General features: G+C 40.9%; 1 protein-coding gene across 5 annotated transcripts in view; it reads left to right on the forward strand.

Annotated features, from left to right (window-relative positions):
- Nucleotides 1-25,702, forward strand: part of LOC149313442 (transcription initiation protein SPT3 homolog) — a 285,233-nt gene that overhangs the window by 188,890 nt on the left and 70,641 nt on the right. For all 5 annotated transcript variants that reach the window (XM_089519115.1, XM_089519116.1, XM_089519117.1 and 2 more), the window contains 4 exons: nt 8,150-8,225; nt 15,226-15,338; nt 16,047-16,154; nt 18,137-18,322. In XM_089519115.1, the coding sequence (XP_089375241.1) occupies nt 8,150-8,225; nt 15,226-15,338; nt 16,047-16,154; nt 18,137-18,322 (483 nt within the window). The remainder of the gene's footprint in view (nt 1-8,149; nt 8,226-15,225; nt 15,339-16,046; nt 16,155-18,136; nt 18,323-25,702) is intronic.

Here is a 25,702-nt window from a genome sequence, read left to right on the forward strand (position 1 = left end):
AAAGACACACGCGAGAAGAATCACCAACACCATCCACCAACTACAAACCCACAAAATGTACAAACGGACATCTAAGCTTATATACACATTTGCCATGTGGCAATCTAGCTCAACCCCTTCCTGTACAATTTCCTGTGCATCTTGGAATATATTTCCCCTTGCAAAGATGACACAGTATATTTACACATTGCTATGTGCTCTCTGGCACACACTGTGACCTTGGACATCACCAATTCCAGGCTTCTGCAAAGTGAATAACCAAAATGTTACATCTGAGCATTTTCATGCACTCTATACGGAGTGTCCCCTATGTCCCAGGATAAACATTTATCAGAGTCATTGTATTGTTAAACCAGTATTTGAAAATGTCTCTCACTCTGCATAAAACATGATGAAGTAGCACCATCATTTGAAGGAGAAAGGGAATTTTTGCTTGCTGTTGCAGTTTTCCAGATTTACAAATATCCCTTGGCTCTTTTCAGAATAATAATTTTTCTGTATATGGTAGCTAATTTTAAATATGTTATTTTGGAATATGGAGAGATAATTACAAACACAGTTGGGTTCAAACAACTTTTATAGTTTTCTTCTTAGTTTGGGGTTTGCATTGGGTTAATTTTTCTTGCTTTCACTTTGCATTATCTCTTAGTACCCCTTTGCAATAAACCTTCAGAATTAGTGTTCTTCAACCTCACCTTCAATTACTGACTACTCCAATGTGGGGCTTTATTCCCTTCTCTGACTTCAATGACATTTAAATTTTCTGATGCAAGTTGGACTGGCTCTTCCTTGTCTTCGCTCAGAAATCAGGATAGGAACAGACCTTGGAAAACTATTTTAAAATAATTTAATTATTTCACTCATTGCAAAATTTAAAAACATAATCTGCTTGGATACTTGTTCTGTTACCCTTTGGGAGAGTAACAGAAGAGAATGAAACAAAATGCCTCTAAAACTGTGTTTAAAAGTACCTTTTGAAAATAACTAGGAGAATGCTAAGTTGCTACATCAGTAAAAGTAAATTCAGTCTTATCACATTGTTTTGGACACTGGAAAATTTATTCACTACCATATATTGAAAACTGCTCCTTCAAAGAGGTTCTGACACTCTTTAGAATTTGCCTACCTCCAACCTGTAATATTTTCCACATGAGTGGGAAAAACAAGAACCCATAATATGAATGTTTTCTGGGAACAGTGTTAGTTGAACATGTCCGGGAACTGTCAGTTGGGAAAACATTGTTCCAGTACATGGCATCTCATCTTACAGGCTCTCAGATTCAGTATGAGTCTTATCACATGAGAAAAGAAAGATGACTGAGTGGGAGAGTAGTGGCTTTCACCATGCTTCTCCACATGCCACTTCCATTCTCTTCCTATGGGAGACAGGTGTAAGAGCATGTCTTTTGTCGTGCTGGAAAAATCCATTTCGGCTTTCTTAAGGCTCTTTGTCATATATCTGCATCTATTTATTAGTTATTTATTTACTGGATTTATACCCCACCTTTTCCCCCTAAAATGGAATTAAAGCTGGCTTTCTTTTCTTTCTAACCCCACCAATATTTCATTTACACTTCCAATGTCTTATCTTTCAAAGAGTAATGGAAAACAGTGATCCATCACAAGTACAGCAACGAGTGGATAGGTACAAAGCCACTGAATTAAAGATGGAGAACTCTTAAATATAGTTTAGGAGGACATATTATTTGCTACAGCCATGTTTAATATTTGTCTGTTTAAATCTCTTAGCTTGTACTGGTAGTTACTGAAGTAAAACAGTATTTCCACTCGCTTACTTTGAATGAATCCTGACAGTAAAAACTGGATTAGCTGAAGTGTGCAAAGGAAAAAACATAACTTAGAGACCTCGGCATTTCTCTGTTAAATCATCTGGGGAAAATTGGCTTATTAAAGGGGATGAAACAATCCTGTCCTGCCTACTTGGAAGTAAATGCCATTTAAGTTTTCAGAGATAACATTTAAAGGTTTGTGAGACATTAATTTTGATTTCAAGCTACAACCTTACCAAACCTCTCCCAAGTGTGTGACAAGACCTGCTGAAGTAAGGAGTAGATAAAAAGCAGGAGGGAAAGAGAGAAAGAGAGAAGGAAATAGGGATGGGTTTGAGGAGTAATATTACTTTAATAAATGCAGAGAGGTTCAGCCCCTCTCCCATGTTGAGACCTACTTACTCATCACACTCCTCTTTATAGAGGGCTGCAAAGAAATAAACAAACACATCTCTTGATCTCTTTGCACTGGGTCAGGCCTTGCACAGTGGCACCATTGCAACCACTGGAAAATGTAGTAATGCAACTCCCTCTGTGTGTGTGCATGCACGCTTGTGATTGTGCTTGTCGACTTACTGCAACCTCATGAATTTTATAGGTTTTTCTTAGGTAAGAGATACTCAGAGATGGGTTTCCAATTCCTTTCTCTGAAATAGATCTTACTGGTCCCTAGCTCCTTTATTCTTGCTCTCTTCCTTTTTTTCCAGTTTCTCCAGCCATGGAATTTTGGCTCAGGAAGTTCACACAAACACACACACACACAGAGAGAGAGAGAGAGAGAGAGAGAGAGAGAGAGAGAGAGAGCTGTCTCTGCTCTGGATGTCAAGTATGCTAGGTATACCACTTCTGATGAGAGCCTCTCTCTCCATATTCCAACTGCCATGCTTTGACTTCTTAGAAACAAAAGAGCAGCCAGAAAGCAACTCCAGTGTGCCTTGGTCCCAGCAACAGATGAGAGCCCCTCCTTCCATATTTCATCTCCCATGGCTCTTCTGGCCACAGAGCAAGGAGAGGACCAGCCGGCATCTGTTGGACTTAATCTCTTCTGTTACTGCCATTCCTGTTTCTTTGTGAATCTTGTTTTATATAGATTGAAAATCTAAAGGCAGGGAACTGTCAGGAAATCACCATTGGGTGCATAATTATCAAATTTGCAGATGATACCAAATTTGGAGGAGTAGCTAATACCCCAGAGGGCAGGATGAAAATTCAAAATCGCCTGAATAGACTAGAAGGCTGGGCCAAAGCTAACAAAATGAAATTCAACACTGAGAAATGTAAGGTACTGCACTTAGGGTGGAAAAATGAAATGCACAGATATAGGATGGGGGACACCTGGCTGAATGAGACTACATGAGAAAGGGATCTAGGAGTCCAAGTAGCTCACCAGTTGAACATGAGTCAACAGTGTGATGCAGCAGCTAAAAAGGCCAATGCGATTCTAGGCAGCATCAATAGAAGTATAGTGTCTAGATCAAGGGAAGTAATAGTGCCATTTTATTCTGCCTTGGTCAGGCCTCACCAGTTTTGGCACCACAATTCAAAAAGGATGTTGAGGAGCTGGAGCGTGTCCAAAGGAGGGCAACTAAAATGGTGAAGGGTCTGGAAACCATACCCTATGAGGAACGACTTAGGGAGTTGGGGATGTTCAGCCTGGAGAAGAGAAAGTTAAGAGGTGATATGATAGCCCTGTTTAAATAGGGAGCAAGCTTGGTTTCTGCTGCTCCAGAGAACAAACAGGACCCGGAACAATGGATGCAAGCTTCAAGAAAAGAGATTCCACCTCAACATTAGGAGGAACTTCCTGACAATAAGGGCTGTTTGACAGTGGAACACACTCCCTCAGAGTGTGGTGGATTCTCCTTCTGTGGAGGTCTTTAAACAGAGACTGGATGGTCATCTGTCGGGGATTCTCTGATTGAGATTTCCTGCATGGCAGTGTGTTGGACTGGATGGCCCTGTGGTCTCTTCCAACTCTATGATTCTATGAATCTCTTTGCCTGAACAGCAGGGTTTAAATGCTCTAAAATCAACAGTTAATAAATAAATAAATCACTAAATTTTCAGGAATTTTCAGGGGGGAAATGCAGTATTAACTCTTCTGTACAAATTGAAAGTAATTTTGTTACTTTAAGAAGATGAAATTGATCATATACAACCTTGTTTGAAATAAAATTATTATGTTTGATATATCAAAATAGATTTTATTCAGAATCTGATTACATTTTGGACATACTGTCTATATGTTTGCTAAAAGGGAGCTACAATGCCCTAAACTGTAGGGAACAGCTAATGTATAAGAAACATTGAGAGTTCCTGCGTGGGGTTGGACTGGATGGCCCTTGTAGTATCTTTCAACTCTATGATTGTGTGATATTTGATTGTGCCAGTTCAAGCAGGCAAAAACCATCAATAAAAACAAAGGATCAATACAGTGCACCTGCATCGTACGTGTGCACCTTTTACGCGGCTTTCAGTTTATGGTGAAAGCCATGTGGCGGAATTTACAAAGGCACACGCATGCATCGCGCGTCATGCCTGAGCCCCATTATTTTTAATGGGGCTTGAGCATACGCGCTATTTGCCTTATGCAGAGGGGTCCGGAATGTATTTCCCTGCATAAAGCAAGGGCGCACTGTATAAGTATGGTCTCTACCAGATCTCCATAGTATCAAACAGACATAATGCATTTATTTTAGAGTCATAGAATCACAGAGTTGGAAGAAATCTCAAGGGCCATCAAGTCCTCCAAAAAAGGAGACTCCACCACTCTCCCAGGGAATGTGTTCCACTGTGAAAAGCTCTTACTATCAGGACGTTCCTCCTTATATTGAGGTGGAATCTCTTTTCCTGTAGGTTGCATCCATTGCTCTTGGTCCTAGTCTCTGAAGCTGCAGGAAACAAGCTTGCTCCCTCTTCAATATGACATCTCTTCAAATATTTCATTGTATCATAGAATCATAGAGTTGGAAGAGACCACAAGGGCCATCCAATCCAACCCCCTACCATGCAGGAAATCCAGATCAAAGCATCCTCGACAGATGGACATCCAGCCTCTGCTTAAATATGTCTATCGTGTCAACCCTTAGCCTTCTCTTCTCCAAGCTAAACATACTCAGCTCCTTAGACCTCTCCTCATAGGGTTTTCAGACCTTTCACCATTTTGGTCATCCTCTGGATGTGCTCCAGATTGTCAACATCATTTTTTTATTGTGGTGCCCAGGACTGTGATGGTCCTTGAGTTCTGTTCTAATTCTTTGATTCTCGGTTCTAATCAAAATAGCAAGTGATGAGAAATTATGGGAGCTGTAGTTAGTAATCTACACAAATTCAAATTCCCACACCTCATTTATACACTGAAACTCTTTTTAGGATGCTTTAAAAATACTAATAAATAGGAATAGTAGATAGCATGTTATCTATCTTCCAATTGCTTGAAGTTACTAGAAAAAGTGGAATTATGAAGGGTAGGATGTTTCTGCGATTTCATATCAAAGAGAAATCAAGAGGACTGAATGAATGTCAGTGTGCTGTGTTTCTCCCTGTTTTCCCTAAGAGAGTCATGCCTGGAAATTCCCAAAGATTGCCTTTTCTGGGTGTTTTGGCTTGTATACTGCCTTGATTGGTGGGAAGAGTCAGGAACAATATCCATGTATAAAGCAGCTGCATGACATAAAAATCTGCTTCTTCTTACATACTCATTCAAACTAATGGATTGGACAGAAAGAACAGACTGCTCTATAAGGCAAGGATAAGTAAGATGACAAAGAATTGTCTGAGTATCTTCTTTATTACCAAATCTGCAGTTTTAGCACAACATCCATCACAATGTCACTATTTTTTTTGTTAACTTCACCATAAGATCCAAAATATGTCTATTCTTTGAAATGGTTTGTGCCCTTCTGCCCTTTTCTCTTTCATTTCCACTTAAGTGAAAAGTGGATTTAAGCAGAAAAACTGAGAAACATTGTATAATGAAAGTCTGAGATAGTTTTAAGACCCTCTAGGATTTTTAGTGGAATTTTCAACTGAGTGATATTTAATTACATCTATAGCAATGTTTTCATACTTCTCTTCATTAAAAGCAGATTTTCATTTATGTAGGAGATGTTATATGAATAGATGTTCTTTGTAGGCTCTCTTCTATTGTATATCTGGCAGTTCCACATCACAGACATTTCTGGAGGTTTAAGAGAGAGCTACTTCTCATTGCTCTCATACATTGTTTGCACCCTGTGCCTGTGTTATAACTGAAGCTTATATTTTATGCTCAGTTCCTGTATAATAAATTCAGATAAGAGCATAAGAATCTGTAATGGTGAAAAAGGTCAACCATTGTTTATGATGGTTTTCTTCTATATTTGCATGCAGGTATCTCACCATAGCATGATGTGTTTTTTATAGTTTGTGAAGATGAAATTCTTGATGTAGCTTGTATCATGCTGATTTGTATGATGGAACTGTGCAAATTGCATACAGTGGACCCTTGTTATACGCTGGGTTTGGTTCCAAGATCCCCCGTGGATAACAAAATCGGTGGATGCTCAAGCCCCATAAAATATACTGACATAGCAAAATGGAAAATCAAGGTTTGATATTTGAAATTTATACTTTTTCTGAACATTTTCAAACCATGGATGCTTGAATCAGTGTATAAAAAATCTGTGTATAAGAAGGGCCGACTGTATCATGTCTTTTTAGATTGTAAGCCCGAGGGCAGTGAACCGTCTAATTAAAAAGATTGTATGTACAGCGCTATGTAAATTTACAGCACTTCATAAATAAAGGTTAATAATAATAATAATAGTATTACTGTTTGGGGCAGTACACTTCTTCCTTATGAATTTATATTGTGGGGCATAGATGGAGATGCTGGTGTTTATCACATGGAGATTTTTGCAGCTCAGATCTGGGGTGACTCCTGGTTCAGCTATGCGAATTCACATTATAACGTGAATGTTTTATCACACCTGGTTGTGTCCATTGTCCTTCCGAATCGAGGGGGAATCGACTCCAAGGCAAGTCACGTGATGTGGATTCAAGCAAAGTGGAATGAGTGCAAATTGTATTACCACACCAGTGGTATTCAACAATTCAAATCAGCACCCTTGGCATGCTCAATGGGGTTCTGAACGCATTTTGACCTTGTACATTTCTGGGGTGAAGAGGGGAGCAAGTTCTTGTTCCCTGTTTCGTGTAATTGCGTGATTGCGTGAATATTTCTGTGTCTTCTTCATCCCTCTTTTTTATTTTCCCTTCCATTTCAGCAATTTCAACACACACATATATACAGTAGATAGATATGCATATATATCTGTATATTCACGTTCATGCACATACACACATATATATATATTCCCCAAAAATGAGTTGCCCTGAAAGTGAAAGGTCCATCGAAAGGAAATGGGGGGGGGGGGAATTGCAGCACCGCATCAGGGGAAATTTGCAACCCAGGGGGTTTGCGGTGGTGTACCAGAGCAGAAGCAAAGTTGCATTCCACACCAGACCAATTTAGAGCGAAATCGAAGAGAGCTTGGAAGCAATTTCTGTGAATTTGCTTGTTACCGATTTCACCAAAATGAGGGATCACTTTGGAATCACTGTGGAAGCCCCAAGGAAGGAGCCCCCATGGAAAGGAATCGCGTGTGATAACACATCACGTTATCACGTGAATTCGCATCGTTGGACCTGCAGTCACGTCAGATCTGAGCTGCAAAAAGCTGCAAAAACCTCCGTGTGATAAGGCTCGCTGTTGTTGCTTCCACCGAACTTTATTTAAACATCTGATTTAAACTATGCTTTTTATCATAAGTTGCCTCCTCTGCAGCTCGTTTTGTATCAGTAGCAGATCAGGTGACAACAAGGATTGGTCCAGTCATCCTGAGCACTCTGAGAGCTAAATAATATTTTTCCCTCAGAGAAGCTTTTTCATGATTCCTAAGAGCTAAATTGAACAAAATTAATAAACTACTTTCTCATTTGGCAGCTTTATGTGGGGTACATTAGATAGTGTTGAATAGCACACTAATTACTGATGTATTTCTTCTTAAGCTAGGCAGGCCCAGTGAAGACATGTCTCTGATTTGAAGTATTTTTTAAGCGAAATATTATAATCTGTTCAGTAAAGAATAAAATGGGGATAAATGTGTGTGCCGTCCTAAGTCCCATGGAGAAAAAATGATGCAAGTTGTAATACTTTGCTTCTTATCATCAACTTGTATATGTATATCTTAAATAAATGACACTAATTTGGTATTGAGAGTGGCTGTCAGACCTATGGACCTATGGATGTGTGAGTTCTGTGAATTTATAAAGATGTATGTATATGAATAATAAGTATTCTTATATTGTTTTTTCAGAGGGCAGAAAGACAAGCTCGAATGATGGACTCTGTACAATATGCAGAATTCTGTGAAAGTCGTCAGTTGAGCTTTTGTAAGTGTTGTGCTGTAATAGTTACACTATATCGGATTGTAGTTTTTGATAAGCTGTTCATGTGGAATTATAATATTATCTACCAATTATTTATTTAATTTATATCCTGCCTTTATTTTATTTTTATCTTGGGGCCCAGGATGGCTTACAACATACTTAAGAGGGATCACACACATACACACACTCCCATCATTAGAAAAAAGGATAAATTCCTTTACCTCTTCTTCATGCCATGGTGGCTTTGTAAGAATAGTTAGTAGGGACTGATCTGGAACAGCACATCTAGCCTTGTTTCTGTGGCAATGGGCTCATTGACAGATATGTGTATGGGTGTCAGTGCAGCTGTGGAATAGGAGCCACAAATAGAAAACTAGGAGCCAGAAGTCACAAGTTGGGCCCGGACAAAATCATATGCCAAAGCCAGTTAATGGAAATGTTAGGGCTTTACCACCATATAGAAACCACATACAATTATTAGCCATCTTTACAATGGATTCTAAATTAATGGTTGTGATCATGCAGTAAAAACAACAACAAGACCCAGATCACTACAGAAGTAGCTATATTATGCTTAAGGTCAAACATCAAAGAGAATGAGAGTGAGAGAGAAGTGAAAGAGCCTGTAAAAAGCATGACAAAATAATCCTTGACACTGCAATAATAAATGGAAGCTCAATTGGCATTTGAATAAAAGATACTTACCTTGTTTTCCATAATAAGCATTTGACTTGGGGAAATAGCTGACTCACTTGCAAATCACAATATGAAAATTATATGACACATACACAACTGTGTTCTCTGTAAATGTCAAACAGTAGGGAGGTTTGATTTCCAAGTGGTGGGTTTTTTGATGTGGTTTTTTTTAGGGAAGGAAGCTCTGTTTAGATCATTGAATGACATCTGTAAATGGTTAGGCTGAGGATTCTTCAGATTAAAGTTGTTTCTGTATTTGAGAGGCTTGTGATGTACTCACTTTTTGCACCTAATAATTACAATCAAGACTTTACCAATATAAATCTTCAATATACAGAATAACAGAATAGAAAGCTTAAGAAAGCATTTTTTTTAAAAAAGTATGGTAATAGTATACTAGGACATAAAAGCCCTAAAGGCACCAGATCCTGTCTGATATTAGAAGCCAGGCAGAGTCAGCCTTGGTCAGTACTTGGGTAGGAGACAGCCAACAAATGACAGGTGCTGCCCACTCTATTTCAGAGGAAGGAACTGGCAAAATGACCTGAGTATTCCTGTGAAATTCACGAGGTTGCCATAAGTCAACAGGCACATTTCATATACATACACATACACAACAGTATTTCCTTAAACTTGCCATTCAGCACTCACCCTTAGGCAAAGTGAACAAGTGAAATTGTGGAGAGTGGGACAGTTGTCCTCAATTTCCCTATTCTTTCCCTCAATTGAAGGACTGTGCCGAGTAGGTCACACAGCCTGCTCTGGTCTCCCATACTAGCCTGTTGCTTTTTCTATATTGTAAGATACTATCCTATGACAAGTTGTGAAGTAAAATTCTTCTTCATGTTCTCTGTGAATCACACAATTGGGTTTTCCTGGACAGTGCATCTTTGGAACCTTCTACAGCTACTGTATTAGAGCCCTGCCCACTCTCCGAGCAGCTTATTGGCTCACTTCCCTCCTAAACTCACAGTTTCTTATTGTCCCCTGCAGCAGCAGCAGCAGCAACTGAAGACTCTTCAAGTTTAATTAGAATCATAGAATCGTAGAGATGGAAGAGACCACAAGGGTCATCCAGTCCAACCCCCTGCCATGCAGGAAATCTCAATCAAAGCATCCCTGACAATCAAAGCCATCCAGCCTCTGCTTAAAGACCTCTAAGGAAGGAGTCTCCACTACCCTCCGAGGGAGTGTTTTCCATTGTCGAACAGCCCTTACTGTCAGGAAGTTCCTCCTAAAGTTGACGTAGAATCTCTTTTCCTGGAGCTTGCATCCATTGCTCCGGGTTCTGTCCTCTGGAGCAGCAGAAAACAAGCTTGCTCACTCCTCAGTATGACATCCCTTCAAATACTTAAACAGGGCTATCATATCACCTCTTAACCTTTTTTTCTCCAGGCTAAATATCCCCAGATCCCTAAGTCGTTCCTCATAGGGCATGGTTTCCAGACCCTTCACCATTTTAGTCGCCCTCCTTTGGACACACTCCAGTTTCTCCATATCCTTTTTAAATTGTGGTGCCCAGAACTGGACACAATATTCCAGGTGGGGCCTGACCAAAGCAGAATACAGTGGCACTATTACTTCTCTTGATCTAGGCACTATACTTGTATTGATGTTGCCTCAAATTGCATTGGCCTGTTTATCTGTTGCATCACACTGTTTTCAACTTGTGATCTACTTGGACTGTTAAAATGCTTTTGATGTTTATGTTGTGCAGTGCATGGGGCAACATGTCAATGTATGGCGCCAGGATCACAACCTTTGTGACTGTAGTCAGCAGCTTGTGAGCTGTACAAACACCTGTCGCTTTCTCAGTGAGCAAAGAGACACTAATCTTCTCTCAGATGAGGCTTTTATTCATAGAAGACGTTCCACTGTGTACAACACTATAAACATCGACACCATCCACCATCCACACCAGTAACAACCCACTCTGAGGTGCACACTGTCTCACTCCCCCTCAGTGACAATTGAGAACTGACAGTTGACAGCTGCATCAACATTCTAATGATGCACTGTTTGAATGCTGACACATATACCTGTCACTAGAGCTGTAAATAACTTGCACAGCAGCTCCACCTAGTGGCCACATCCATGTCATTTTCTCAGACTTGTTTACCATGGTCCTGACATTGACTCCTAGATCCCTTTCACATGTAGTTTCATTCAGCCAGGTGTCCCCCATCCTATATCTGTGCATTTTATTTTTCCACCCTTATATTTCTCCATGTTGGGTTTCATTTTGTTAGCTTTGGCCCAGCTTTCTTGTCTATTCAGGTCATTTTTAATTTTGATCCTGTCCTCTGGAGTAATAGCTATTCCTCCTAATTTGCTATCATCTGCAAATTTGATGAGTGTGCCCCCAATTTTGTCCTCCAAGTCATTGATAAAGATGTTGAGTAGCACTGGGCCCAGGACAGAACCTTGTGGGACCCCGCTGGTCACTTTTCTCAAGGATGAAAAGGAGCCATTGTTGAGCACCCTCTGGGTTTGGCCAGTCAACCAATTACAAATCCATGTGACTGTTACCTTGTCTAACCCACATTTTACAAGCTTGTTTGCCTGCCAGACTTTAAATTCCATACTTGACAGGATTGGTATCACGCTTTGATGGTTATTTCTTCATTCTTCTTCACTCTCCGTTCATATTTTAAGAGGAGCACTGCAATTTCTGACTAAATACGGGGTTAACTGGCCACTTGCCTCATCTTTTGCACTTGGCATAGGCTGATCGTGATTCTGAGGCAAGGTTAACAGCTCTATTGTATGAGCAGAGCCTATTTGAGGCTTTTTGAGCAGTTGGGAAATGGTCTAAACTTATGGATCATCAGCTTCTTCTTCCCTGCCCTACCTTGATCCTCTTCGGTTCTTATCCCATGGACTTGTCAGACCAGTTGGCCCTAAGGCAGTCTTGCATGGCACTTACTCCTACACAGGCCAGGAAATGTTGAGTAGCTACCGGATCAACATTGCTATTGGCTTCAGACCATCCTGATACTCCTGTTGATGGAGATTGTAACAGGCCCATTGTCGGTACCATTTATTCACTCTGTATGGAAGAAATGAGGTGGAGTTGGTCCCTCAGTATATGGTTGCTCCCTCCATACCAAGGGACAGTACCATCTCTCACTCTGTATGGATGAAACCAAGGACAAGGTCACTCTCTCCATACTGAGGGACAGTATTGTCACTCTCTCTGTACAGACGTCACTGTGGACATGGTTACTCACTCCATACTGAGAGCCACTACCATCTCTTGTTCCATACAGTCGAAACTGAGGACTTGGTTTCTCCTTCCATACAGAGGGACAGTACCATCTTTTGCTCCATACAGTTGAGACCAAGGACATGGTTGATTTGTCCATATTGGGGGACAGTATTGTCTCTCACTCCATACTGTCAAAATCAAGGGCATGGTTGACCCCTCCTTATTGAGAGACAGTATCATCTCACACTCCATATGCTTGAAACTGAGGACATGGTTGATCTCTCCATACTGAGGGCCAGTACCATCACTTGTTCAGTACGGACAAAACTGAGGACATTGCTGCTCCCTTTATATCAAAGGAAAGTACTGTCACTTGCTTTATACAGGTGAAATAGATGATGTAGCTGCCCACCATTCTGAGCATCAGTACCATCTTTGCACTCCAGAGAAAGTGATTACAGTGCGCCCGCACCATACGCGGACTTGAGCGTATGTGCTGAAGCCGTGGCGCGCGCGCGGGGCGGAAGGGGCAGTGCGTCCCATTCAATTGAATGGGCACGTGCACCCGTTGCGCCCTGCGCGTGCCTGCGCCACCGCGCTGCTGCGCACAAGCCCCATTGTTTCCAATGGGGCTCGAGCATAGGCGGAATTCGCCTTACGCGGAGGGATCCGGAACGGATCCCCTGTGTAAAGCGAGGACGGACTGTAGCTCCATATGTAGCAAACTCAGTCCTAAAAGACACCTGATCCCTCTATACCAGGCCAAGTCTTCGATCCCTCTATACTAGGGGTGGATTATTGTTCCTAACTTCACACTCCATATGGAGGAACTGTAACAGATTGCTCCCTCGGAGGGCCAGATGTTCAATACTTTGTGGAGAAACAGAGGAGCATTTGAACCCTCCTTACCAAAAGGCTATTGTTGCTACATCAATAGAAGTATAGTGTCTAGATCAATGGAAGTAATAGTGCCACTATATTCTGCCTTGGTCAGGCCTCACCTAGAATACTGTGTCAAGTTCTGGGCACCACAATTCAAAAAGAATGTTGAGGAGCTGGAGTGTTTCCAAAGAAGGGTGATGAAAATGGTGAAGGGCCTGGAAACCATGCTCTATGAGGAATGACTTACGGAGCTAGGGATGTTCAGCCTGGAGAAAAGAAGGTTAAGAGGTGATATGATCGCCATATTTGAATGGATGTAGAGTGAAGCTTGTTTTCTGCTGCTCCAGAGACTAGAACATGAAACAATGGATGCAAGCTACAGGAAAAGAGATTCCACCTCAACATTAGGAGGAACTTCCTGACAGTAAGGGCTGTTCGACAGTGGAACACACTTCTTTGGAGAGTGGCGGAGTGTCCTTCATTGGAGGTCTTTAAACTGAGGCTGGATGGCCATCTCTCAGGGATGCTTTGATTGAGAGTTCCTGTATGGCAGGGGGTTGGACTGGATGGCCCTTGTGGCGTCTTCCAACTCTATGATTCTATGATCTCCAAGACACCCTATCCACAGCAGCTCTGCTCAGGTCTTGCAGACTCAGGCCATGGCCTCATTGATTGAATGTATGTACCTTGAATGCAGTCTTCCTATTTTCCTACCGCCTTTTACCTTACCAAGCATTATTGTTTTTTCTAATGAGTCATGCCATCTCATGTTGTAGCCAAAGTGTGATCTTAGATTCTAGGGAAAAGTCAGGACTGATTTGTTGTAGGACCCATTTATTTTTCTATTTAGCTGTCCATGGTATCCACAGAACTGTCCTCTACATCTCCAATGAATTTATTTTCTTTCTATCCACTTTCTCTACCACCCAGTTTTCACACTCATACATTGATGGGAAATACAGTGGTTCCTTTGTATATGCCGGGGATCTGTTCCGAACTCCCCTGTGTATGTGTAAAAACGCAGGACCTCAAGTCCTGTTGATTTTAATGGTGACGCACTCCTGTGTGCCATTTTCTCCCCCCAGGCTTGCCATCCACATGAGCTCAAGTCTGCAGATGGCAAGCCTGTGGATGGCGCAGGCAGATTTTTTAATGACATTGAGAATCTTAAATTTAGTATTCAGTGATATATATTTGAATTTCATGATCTTGTCTAGTTATCTGCCCTTATGAGTCCTAGTCTTCTCTTGATTTGTATTCTTCATTCTGATCAATGATTGATTAGTGATTTCTCAGATATGATGAAAAGTGCTTAGATATGATGACAAGAGTACATCTGCAATTTCCTTCAATAGTCTGGATGCAATTTGTCTGACCCTATAGATTGAAGTCATTTAAGTTAACTGGTCAGTGTTTCTTAAATGGTGGGGTGGGGGCACTAGAGTTGCTCAAGGGTGTGTGTGAGAGTTGGAGGTTCTGATCCCTCCTCCTTCTCCTCTTCCCATACTGTTTTGTCTAAGATATACACAAGTGTTGAGTTCAGGTACTACACTGTGAGCAACTTTGGGAGCTATTCCCCATTGACAAGTTTGTCAAGTCTTGTCCGACTATAAGGGGTGGTGCTCATCTCCGTTACTAAGCCAAAGAGCCAACATTGCCAGAAAATACCCTGTGATCATGTGGCCAGCATAAATGCACAGAATGTTGTCTACCTTCCCACTGGAGTGGTACCTATTTATCTACTTGCATTTGCATGTTTTCAAACTGCTCAGTTGGCAGAAACTGGGACTAGTGATGGGAGCTCACCCCATCATGCAGTATCCAGGCCTCGAACTGCCAACCTGCCTATCTTGCAGTCAACAGAGTCAGAGTTTTAACCACTTGAGCCACCACATATAAATGCTCTTGTGTATACAAACAAACAAATGTGAGTTTGCTAGGAGACTGAGACATAGCAGCTTGCCTAAAACCACCAAATGTGTTGGTACTTCTAATTATTTACACTAATTTACACTAATTTAATTTCCACTAATAAATAATTACATTATTTATACTAGCTATCTGGGATCACAGCCAGTGTGTTCAAGATCCAGAATGTTAACTTTTGATACTTGTTCAGTCTTACTCTTTATATATTTAAGAAAGCAAACAATGTTAAGTTGTATGTGAGAGAAAATATCTTATCAATATAACATTTATTGTGTTTTATTTGCACAGCCAAGAAAGCTTCTAAGTTTCGAGACTGGCTGGACTGCAGCAGCATGGAAATAAAGCCAAATGCAGTTGCTATGGAAATTTTGGCTTATTTAGCTTATGAGACTGTAGCACAGGTAAATATGTATATTATATATATAAGGTAATTCTAGAAAATAATAGCCTTTTTACAGTGAGCCCTTGGTATCCTCTGGAGTTGATTTCAGGACCCCCCATGGAAAGCACAATCCATGAATGCTCAAGTCCTATTATATACAATGGTATAGTAAAATGGTGCCCCTGTTATAAATGGCAAAAATCAAGGTTTGCTTTTGTTTTTGTGGTTTTTAAAAAATATATATTTTCAAGCCGTGAATGACTGAATCAATGGATACAGAATCCATGGATATGGAGGGGCAACTGTACTATAGTTTTTCAAAATAAATTTGGGTGTTGTCGAAGGCTTTCATGGCCGGCATCCATAGTTTTTTGTGGGTTTTTCGGGCTATGTGGCCATGTTCTAGAAGATTTTCTTCCTGACGTTTCTCTGAAGATGCCAGCCACAGATGCTGGCAAAACGTCAGGAAGAAAATCTTCTATAACATGGCCACATAGCCTGAAAAACCCACAAAAAACTATAAATTTGGGTGATTTGGCTGATTTGGGCTCTTGGGTCCTGAGGTCCAACAACATCTGGAAGGCTACACATTTTCCATTTTTGCTTTACAAGAGTATATCTTTATACACAGTAGTTTCTTAATTAAATAAGTTAATCAATAAGTTAAAATCAGTTATCAATTATACTATTTAAAGCTCTTTTAAAAGAATGATTATTCTTCCCTCAGCTGGTGGACCTAGCCCTTTTGGTGAAGCAGGAAATGACTCCTAAAGCTGGTGACCCCTTTAGTCATGCAATATCTGCTACTTTCATTCAGTATCACAGTTCTGCTGAGGTAAATATGTACTTTGATGTGGTTTTTTTTCAGTTTGTTGATTTTCTCATAAGAATAGAAATAAATATTATATGTGTAAATGTCACTGCAAGCCCCCTCTCAAATTTCAGGCAGTAAAAGTAGTGTTGGTGTCCACTAGCCTGTTTCAGTCCAAGCCCTTTCCTTACTGAGAGAATTGCTTCCATCACCTAATGCAATCACCTAATGCAATGGTCCCCAAACCTTTTTGAACTACCACCCCCTTTCCTCTTGGGTAACAACCGTAGTGCCCCATCCTTCTTAATGTTAGGTCTACTGTTCTACTGCAAATTCTAAACAGCCAATCTTGGGAGCAACAACCAAGCACCTGACTGAGCAGCGACTGAGTAGTTTCTATTTTGTGCCAGTCTTGAGGCAAAGGCCAGTGCAGGTGACAGGCTTTTTGGTCACTGCTCAACTGGCTGCTTGGTTGATGCTCCCTTTGCACCCAGTCACCCTCGGAGTAGCAGTTGAGCAGCTGGCTTACTAGTGACCAGGTGCAAAGGGAGAAGCTTCTGCTCAGTGAGGAAGGCGTCTCAGTCCTTCTTCATCAGGTTGGAGAGGAGTGCAGCTGGTGTGTGTGTAGGAGGTTTACAGGTGACACATGCTCTGGAGACTGGCATGGATGGGGAAAGGGAGAGATTTTAAATTCAATAACTGCTCCAATATGGAGGACTCTTTCTGTCTTTATAGCTTTTTTAAAGCTGTTTGGGATGGTAATATGACGGATCTCATCCAGCAGGCCATTCCACAGCCTGGGCGCAACAGCTGAGAAAGTCCTTTGGGAGGTCGTGGACAGCCTTGTTTTATAAGGCTGTAGCAAATTCCTCCCTGAGGATCTAAGTGTGTGGGGAGGATTATATGGAAGGAGACGGTCCCGAATATAGGTTGGACCCAAGCCATTTAGGACTTTAAATGTCATAACCAACACCTTGTACTGGGCCCGGAAACTAATGGGCAGCCAGTGAAGTGATTTTAGGATCGGTGTTATATGGTCTCTTCTGGATGTACCAGAGACCAGTCTAGCTGCCATGTTTTGAACTAATTGAAGTTTCTGGACCAAGCACGAAGGTAGCCCATGTACAGTGCATTACAGAAATCAAGGCGTGAGGTTACCAGTGCATGTACTACCGTCTCAAGGTCCCTGACTTCCAGGAAAGGGCGCAGCTGACGTAACAGCTGAAGCTGATAACAGGCACTCTTGACCATTGCAGTCACTTGATTTGTCATATGAAGCGACAGATCTAAGAGCACCCCCAGGATGTGAACACAATCCTTTGAGAGGAAAGTGACCCCTTCCAGGACTGGAGGTTGTATCCCAGTACCTGAGTTCAGAGCTGCTGGGAGAAATCATTCACATACATGGGGCAGCGTGTTAGTATGCTGAAGACACCCAAATATATTTCTCCATGTCCCAATCAGCAGCTATGACAACAGATGGCATTTCTCCTCTCAATCAGTGTCTTGAAGCAGTAATGGGCTGGATGAGGAAAAACAAACGCAGGCTGAATCCAGACAAAATGGAGGTACTTACAGTAGGGGCCCCCAAACCAGGTATAGGGTTGCAACCTCCAGTCCTAGATGGGGTCACGCTCTCCACAAAGGACTGTGTTCTCAGTCTGGGGACGCTCCTAGATCTGTCGCTTCATACTGAGAACTGTTATTGGTAGTGAATACCATAATCTTTCTTTAATTCTGTGTGCAAGTAATTCTGTTTGCAGCTTATGCTGACAAGGAAACTTCTAGGTTTATATTATTGGCTGCCATTCAGCCTTTTGGTGGATTCCCTTAGTGATGTAAATGACATTGTAATATCACTGCTATCTATAAAATGACCCAGATTATGACAAAGTTCTAGAAATTGTCTGTGTTCATGTCTATGCTTCCCAATGTGTAATCTTTAAAGTATATATATAGGGTGAGCAATATACTAACAACTCTGTTTAATATTTTTGTATTTTTAGATGCATGTAGTAGGACAGACAGCAAGTATGAAGCCCAGCCCGGACTCTCCTGAAAACACACCACCTCCAACGCCCACTCCTCCTTCAACAGGCCCACAGCTCTTTGGAAAAATTCAGTCTGGAACCATGGGGAATGGTAGCCTCGGACAAGAGTCCTCCAAAGTTAAACAGCGAAAGAGGAAAAAAGTAAGCTTAAGATAGCAGAAAAAGATATTTTACCATCTTCAAAACTGCAGTCTGTTACAGTATAAACACGCTACTTCCTCTTACCTTTTTGGTATGATATGATAAATAGTGCTACATTTAAAGAGAGAAAATATTTATCTTTGTAATAAGTAAATAGTGTTGTTCTGTTACTAACATTGAATTTTATTACAGATAAATGTCATTTGTACACTTAAAGTCCTTTTGGAAATGTTATTGTTTATTATTATTATTATTATTATTACATGTTTCTTAACACAAAGACAATAGCTACAATAATCACGCTTTGGAGTATATACAATATACATAACATATTTTTCTTTTGTTTCCTTTTTGTCTTCTTTTTTGTCTTCCTTTCTTCTTTACTTCTTAAAGTTCCTGTTGACTTCCTTAATTCACCACTCTGGGTCAGTTGGTCTTCACATGATGTTCGATTCCCCCATTTATAGCCTTATTTTTAAAACAAAATTTAGCAATTTTCTATCATCTACAGATAGTTTGAAACAGTTTCCAGTTCTATAGAAATAATCAGTTTCATTCCAGAAATTAAAGCCTTATACTAAATATAAAGATCTCCTTCTTTCTCTTTTTCCCCCTCAAACTGTTTGAGATTCCTTTTAATAAATAATAATAATAATAATAATAATAATAAATATTTATTTATATCCCGCCTCTTCCACTTTGAGGAGTGAGGTGGGTAACAACAAAGTTCATACAATACACAATAATAAAAACAACAAGCCCCACAAGACCCCGGCCCAACCCTCCCTCCCAACTATAAAATTAAACAGTAAAACATGGTTAAAAAGCACATAACAATACATCAAAATTAAAAAACAAACAAAAACAAACCGCAAATAAGAAAAATAATAAAAGAAAAATAATAAAAGGAGGGGGATTCAAATGGTTCTGGACATTATCAATCGGCGAAGGCCTGCTGGAAGAGAAAGGTTGATATAATAAATATTTATTTCCCTATATTCTTTGAAAGGAAAAAATAAACAGTTATTGTTGTTTTTATATTTATTTAAAGAAAACAAAATGTCAATTCCCCCTCCTCACTCTGCAGCATGACCAAACTGGCCAGGCTTCAGAGACAGTCGTAAAAATTGCCAGGTTTTAGATACTGTACAGTATAGAACCGTGGTGGCATATGTGTCCTCTCTTGCACACAAAGCCATTTTGGAGGGCATGTGGAGAGACGGGAGGGCAGGGAAAGAGGAGGAAAAGGTGTTCCTCTGTTCCTCCTCTTCCCCTGCCATTCCATGCCTTTAGCTGCCTCTCTAGAGATAGCTAAAGGCCCGGACGAACGGGGGGGGGGGGGGGGGGGGGGGAGACAGGCATGTGCCTGTTCCTCCTCTTCCCCCTGCCCTCCTATGCCTTTAGCTGCCTCTGCAGAGACAGCTAAAGACCTGGGGGGCGGAGAGGAGAGGAACAGGCGAGTGCCTCTTCCCCTGCCCTCCCGTCTCTCAGCATGCCCTCCAAAATGGCTTCGCGTGCTACCCAGTGTCAGAACACCTTTGAGATTTTCAACATCCTTTTTTAATTGTGATGCCCAGAACTGGACACAGTATTCCAGTTGAAGTCTGACCAAAGTAGAATCGAGTGGTAATATTAGTTGTTTCTGTTAAATCCATTGCATTGTTGGTATTGTATTGTCATCTTTTTGATTAATTGTGTATGCAGTGGGTTGATGGTACAGCTGACCACTCATATGCTTATGCAATCAATCCACTGGGCTCACCAGTGTGTCATATGGACAGCTGTTCAGTCATGCAATCGAGTGGCCAGTCTAATGGGCTGGTGGCTGGATGGGTTAAGGGAAGTGAGTGATGGCTTCTGGTGGTGCATCAGTGAGCTCATGCACATATGTTTGGGGCAGAACAGGAAAACAATGGTACAGCACAGCTTGTAGCCACGAGTGTTCTCTTTTGGCAAGTCTGTGCATAAATTGTCAGCCCGTTATGGGAGCTGGTGGTATGGTCAGTAGGTTCTCCCTTCAAATCGGGAAACACTGGGAGTAAGCTGGCTTTTCCCCTCCATCTCCTCCAGGCCACAGCAACCGAAGTCAAGTTCACCCTTATTTTGTTACAGTCATAATGTAATATAGTTACATTGTTATTGTTGAGGAACTGAATTAAAGTTAATAATTATTTGTAATTATTTAATTCTTCACTCAAGATTTAGCTTGTTAGAAAGAATTTGTTAGAAAATTAAATACTAAATCAGTCACATCGTTAAAGGTAAGTAGTCTGCATGGAAGAGCAATCACTGCTTAAGAAACATTAGGAATCTCTCCAGTGCAATTTTACCAGCCTTTGAGCAGAATATGTAAGTTTGGCACAACAGGCAAATAATACTAGTTTTTACTTTCTTTGGCAGTGTGCACATTTGTGAGCAAATATGCTTGACCACAGAAAAGGTAAATTGAGATCTCAATTAACCAATGATCATTGCCAGAACATCAGAAAAAATTAATATACTTAGTCTTGCATTGGAAAATGCATAGATGACATCACTAAAAATGTAGCACATCAAGTGTGCAGAGCCCAGTACATGAGTCATGACTGTAACCAAAAACTAGGCAAAACTGGGACTGATATTTTAATTTTACAAATATAGTTTAAGCACCGGGGCAGCACATTTATTTTCTGATATTTTTTGTTTTCAACCTAAAAATGTATAACTAGAGTTTCCGAAGAATTTCATTCAGGAAAAATTTGAAGTGGAGTTCCTGTGAAAGCCAAAAAAAAACAATAAACAAACAAAACAAAAAACACCCAGCCTCATGGAAAATTGAAGAAATTTTGCTAGGATCAGTGATCATAAAATCATAGAATTGGAAGAGACCTCAAGGACCATCCAACCCCCTGCCATTCAGGAACACACAATCAGGGCACTCCCAAAAGATGGCAATCCTGGCTCTATTTAAAAACCTCCAAAGAAGGAGACTCCACTTACTCTCCGAGGGATGGTGTTCCACTGTCAAACAATTCTTACCATCAGGAGGTTCTTCCTAATGTTGAGGCAGAATCTATTTCCTGTCATTTGCATCCAGTGCTCTGTGTCCTAGTCTTTGGAGCAGCAGAAAATAAGCTTGCTCCATCTTCAATATGACATCTCTTCAAACAGGACTATCATATAACCTCTTAACCTTCTCTTCCCCAGGCTAAACATACCCAGCTCCCTAGGTCTCTCTTCATAGGGCATGGTTTCCAGACCCTTCATCATTTACGTCACCCTTCTCTGGACACATTCCAGCTTTTTGAATTGTGGTGCTCAGAACTGGACACAGTATTCCAGGTGAAGCAGAATAGTGTAGTACTATTACTTCCCTTTCTATAAATACTATACTTCTATTGATGCAGTCTAGAATCACTTTGACTTTTTTAGCTGCTGGATCACACTGCTGACTCAAATTCTTTGTCAGGTAGGTAGGTAGATAGAAAGACAGAAATATACAGTATACACAGAAAAAAGATTCCTGCCTATTTACCTCAGTTCCTTTTTGGGCCACTGTGTTAGCAGCATCCAGGAATTTTCATCTGTATCTTATATTTTCAGTTTTGACTTCAGCTTGCTCTTATACTCTACCTTCTCTTTCCTGACAAGTAGGTCTGTTTTGTTTACAGTTTTGACTTGGTTTTCTCTACAGCCATTCTTGGCACATCCATCTTGGCTTTGAACCTGATGAAAATTGTTATGTCCTTTTCCAAATATGTTGTCCTCTTTCAAGAGGTGTACTGAATGTGGGGCTAAGCTACCTGGCTGTGATGGACATTCCCATTGCCTATTGTACCTTGGACCAATGTGAGCACTTGCATTCACATTCCTTGGGTGTTCATGAAGTGTATGGCTATCGTTGTCACTTGGCTGAGACAGAAAATGATTGTCATCTTCCCTTATATTGATGACTGTGTTTGTTGCAAATATTGAACCGTCACATTGATTACACACTGGATTTGCTAACATCACTCGGTCTTGTAGTCAACTGGGACAAATCGAATCTCATCCCAGCTCAGGAATTAAGGTTCATTAGAGCAGTTTTGGATTTGAGGTCAGCAGGGGCATACCTTCCAGCAGACCAGTTTGAAATTCTAGTAGATACTGTGCTTCAGTGTTGACACTCCTGGCACTTACCAGTCCATCTAATCCAAGTACTTTTGGGCCACATGGCTTCCATAACTGCTGTCACCTCCTTGGCAAGGCTTTGCATGTGACGGCTCCAGTCATGGTTCCTTGGAGTGTTCAATCCTCTCATGGACCTCTCATTCAAGTACTTTACAATGCCTCAAAAAGTACAGTGTTAATTGAACTGGTGGCTTGACCCATCAAACATCAGTACTGGGATACCATTCTATGCACCACCTTCGACCAGGACTATAACTATTTTGCAGGAAAGATGGAGTACACACTTAGAAGAACAGTACTGGGGAAATGGGCACCCAACAAAGTTTGTCTCCACATAAATGCTCTCAAGATACTTGCGATGGAGAAAGCTCTAAAGGTCTTCAAATCTTTCTCCATGGGAGATCAGACAACATGACAGCAATATTTTACTCAAGCATGGAAATATGAGTTCCACAACATTTCTCCACATTTGAATACAGATTTGGGAATGAAACATAGAGAGGGGCATCTCCATCCAGGTGATTCATCTTCGAGGTAAAACGAACATATTGGCAGACCAGTTCAGCTGATCCTTGGAGTTTTGCCACGAATTGATGTTCCATCCAGATGTCATCCATGAAGTGTTTCAATGATGGAGAGCTCAGATGGTAGATCTCTTTAGCATGCAGTTAAACAATGACTCCAGTTCTGCTCTAGGATGTTGGAGAAGGACTTCCTAGGGGCGATCCCTTTCTTTTTCAATGGAAAGACAAAATGCTGTATGCATTTTCTCCATTTCCCCTGATAATGAACATTGTCCCACCAATGCCATCCTCATCACTCCATAAGACAGCCATGGTTTGTGCCCCTATTCTGTCTGGCTTGGGGGTTGTACAGTGGACCCTTGTTATCTGCTGGGATTTGGTTCCAAGATTCCCCATGGACAACAATATCCGTGAATGCTCAAGTTCCATTAAATATAATGACATAGCAAATGGTATCCCTTATATAAAATGAAAAATCAAGGTTTGATATTTGAAATTTATACAGTCGGCCCTTCTTATACACAGATTTTTTATACACGGGTTCAAGCACCCACAGTTTGAAAATGTTCAAAAAAGTATAAATTTCAAATATCAAATCTTGATTTTCCATTTTTTATAAGGGGCACCATTTTGCTATGTCATTATATTTAATGGGACTTCAGCATACACGGATTTTGTTATACACAGGGGATCTTGGAACTAAATCTCAGCATATAACAAGGGTCCACTGTACTTTTTTAGAACATTTTCAAACCGTGGATGCTTAAATCCGTGTATAAAAAAATCCATATATAAGAAGGGCCGACTGTACATTCAACTACTCTCCATCCAGACTTACTAAGCATTCATGGAAGTTGGGTTCAATATCCAGATCTAGAGACTCTTGGACTTGTGGCATGGAGAATTTGCCATTGACGGAATTACCTTCTCCAGTTCAACAAGTCATTGTAGTGGCTCATAAGCCTTCTACTCAGAAATCTTACACTTACATGTGGAACAGGTTTCTAGCATTTCTTTCTAATGCCGATCTCTCACCTGCTCACTTTCAAACCTGGAACATAATGGACTTTCTCATGTTGGCAAATTTGGGCTTATCCCTCTCTCAGATAAGCAACCTGTCCTTTGTGAAGTCAAAGGCTTTCATGGCCAGCATTCATAGTTTTTTGTGGGTTTTTCAGGCTATGTGGCCATGTTCTATAAGTTACTCTTATAGAACATAGCCACATAGCCTGAAAAGCCCACAAAAAAAAACAACCTGTCCTTTACCTGCATGGGAAATTTGTGCAATGGCCTTGTAGTTCCTGCAATCCCTGGTGCCCTTTTCTTGAGGATTATAATATATATTGACCTTTTCCAGTCTGTGGGCCATTATTTGTTTTCCATATTTTTAACAGATTTTAGTTATAACTAGAGTTGATGCCCTCTCTGTAGCTTGAAGCAGCTCTATTAGTATGGCAACTGCTCCTGGTAATTTATTTCTCCCAAGTACTCTGACTTTTAGAATCATAGAATAATAGAGTTGGAAGAGACCGCAAGGGCCATCCAGTCCAACCCCCTGCCATGCAGGAAATCCAAATCAAAGCATCCCTGACAGATGGCCATCCAGCCTCTGTTTAAAGACCTCCAAAAAAGGAGACTCCACCACTCTCTGAGGGAGTGTGTTCCACTGTCGGACAGCCCTTACTGTCAGGAAGTTCTTCCTAATGTTTAGGTGGAATCTCTTTTTCTGTAGCTTGCATCCATTGTTCTGGGTCCTAGTCTCTGGAGCAGCAGAAAACAAGCTTGCTCCCTCTTCAATATGACATCCTTGCAAATATTTAAACAGGGCTATCATATCACCTCTTAGCCTTCTCCTGTCCAGGCTAAACATCCCCAGCTCCCTAAGTCATTCCTCATAGGGCATGGCATCCAGACCTTGTGGTGCCCAGAACTGGACACAGTATTCTAGGTGGGGCCTGAACAGAGCAGAATAGAGTGGGACTATTACTTCCCTTGATCTAGACACTATACTTCTATTGATGCAGCCTAAAATTTCATTTGCCTTTTTAGCTGCTGTGTTGCACTGTTGACTCATGTTCAACTTGTGGTCTACTTGGCCTCCCAGATCCTTTTCACATGTAGTTTCATTTAGCCAGGTGTCGCCCATCCTATATCTGTGCATTTCATTTTTCCACCCTAAGTGCAGTACCTTACATTTCTCCGTGTTGAATTTCATTTTGTTGGCTTTGGCCCAGCTTTCTAGTCTATTCAGGTCATTTTGAATTTTGATCCTGTCCTCTGGGGTATTAGCTATTCCTCCTAATTTGGTGTCAACTGAAAATTTGATGAGTATGCTCCCAATTCTGTCCTCCAAGTCATTGATAAAGATGTTGAATAACACTGGGCCCAGGACAGAACCATGTGGAATCCCACTGGTCACTTCTGTCCAGGATGAAAAGAAGCCATTGTTGAGCACCCTTTGGCTTCAGCCGGTCAGCCAATTACAAATCCATGTAAAAAAAGATATTAGATTTGTCTGGCATGACTTCTTTCTCTGAAACCCATGTTGACTTTTTATGATTATGGCATTGCTTTCTAGATGTTCACAGACTGTCTGTTTAATTATCTGCTCCAGAATCTTTCCTCGTATTGATGTCAGACTAACTGGATGATAAATGTTGGGATCCTCTTTTTTCCCCTTTTTGAAGATGGGGACAACATTTGCCCT

The sequence above is a fragment of the Sceloporus occidentalis genome, unplaced genomic scaffold (assembly GCF_023333645.1).
Source record: "Sceloporus occidentalis isolate IW3139 unplaced genomic scaffold, rSceOcc1.0.p SCAF_4, whole genome shotgun sequence".
Lineage (NCBI taxonomy): Eukaryota > Metazoa > Chordata > Lepidosauria > Squamata > Phrynosomatidae > Sceloporus > Sceloporus occidentalis.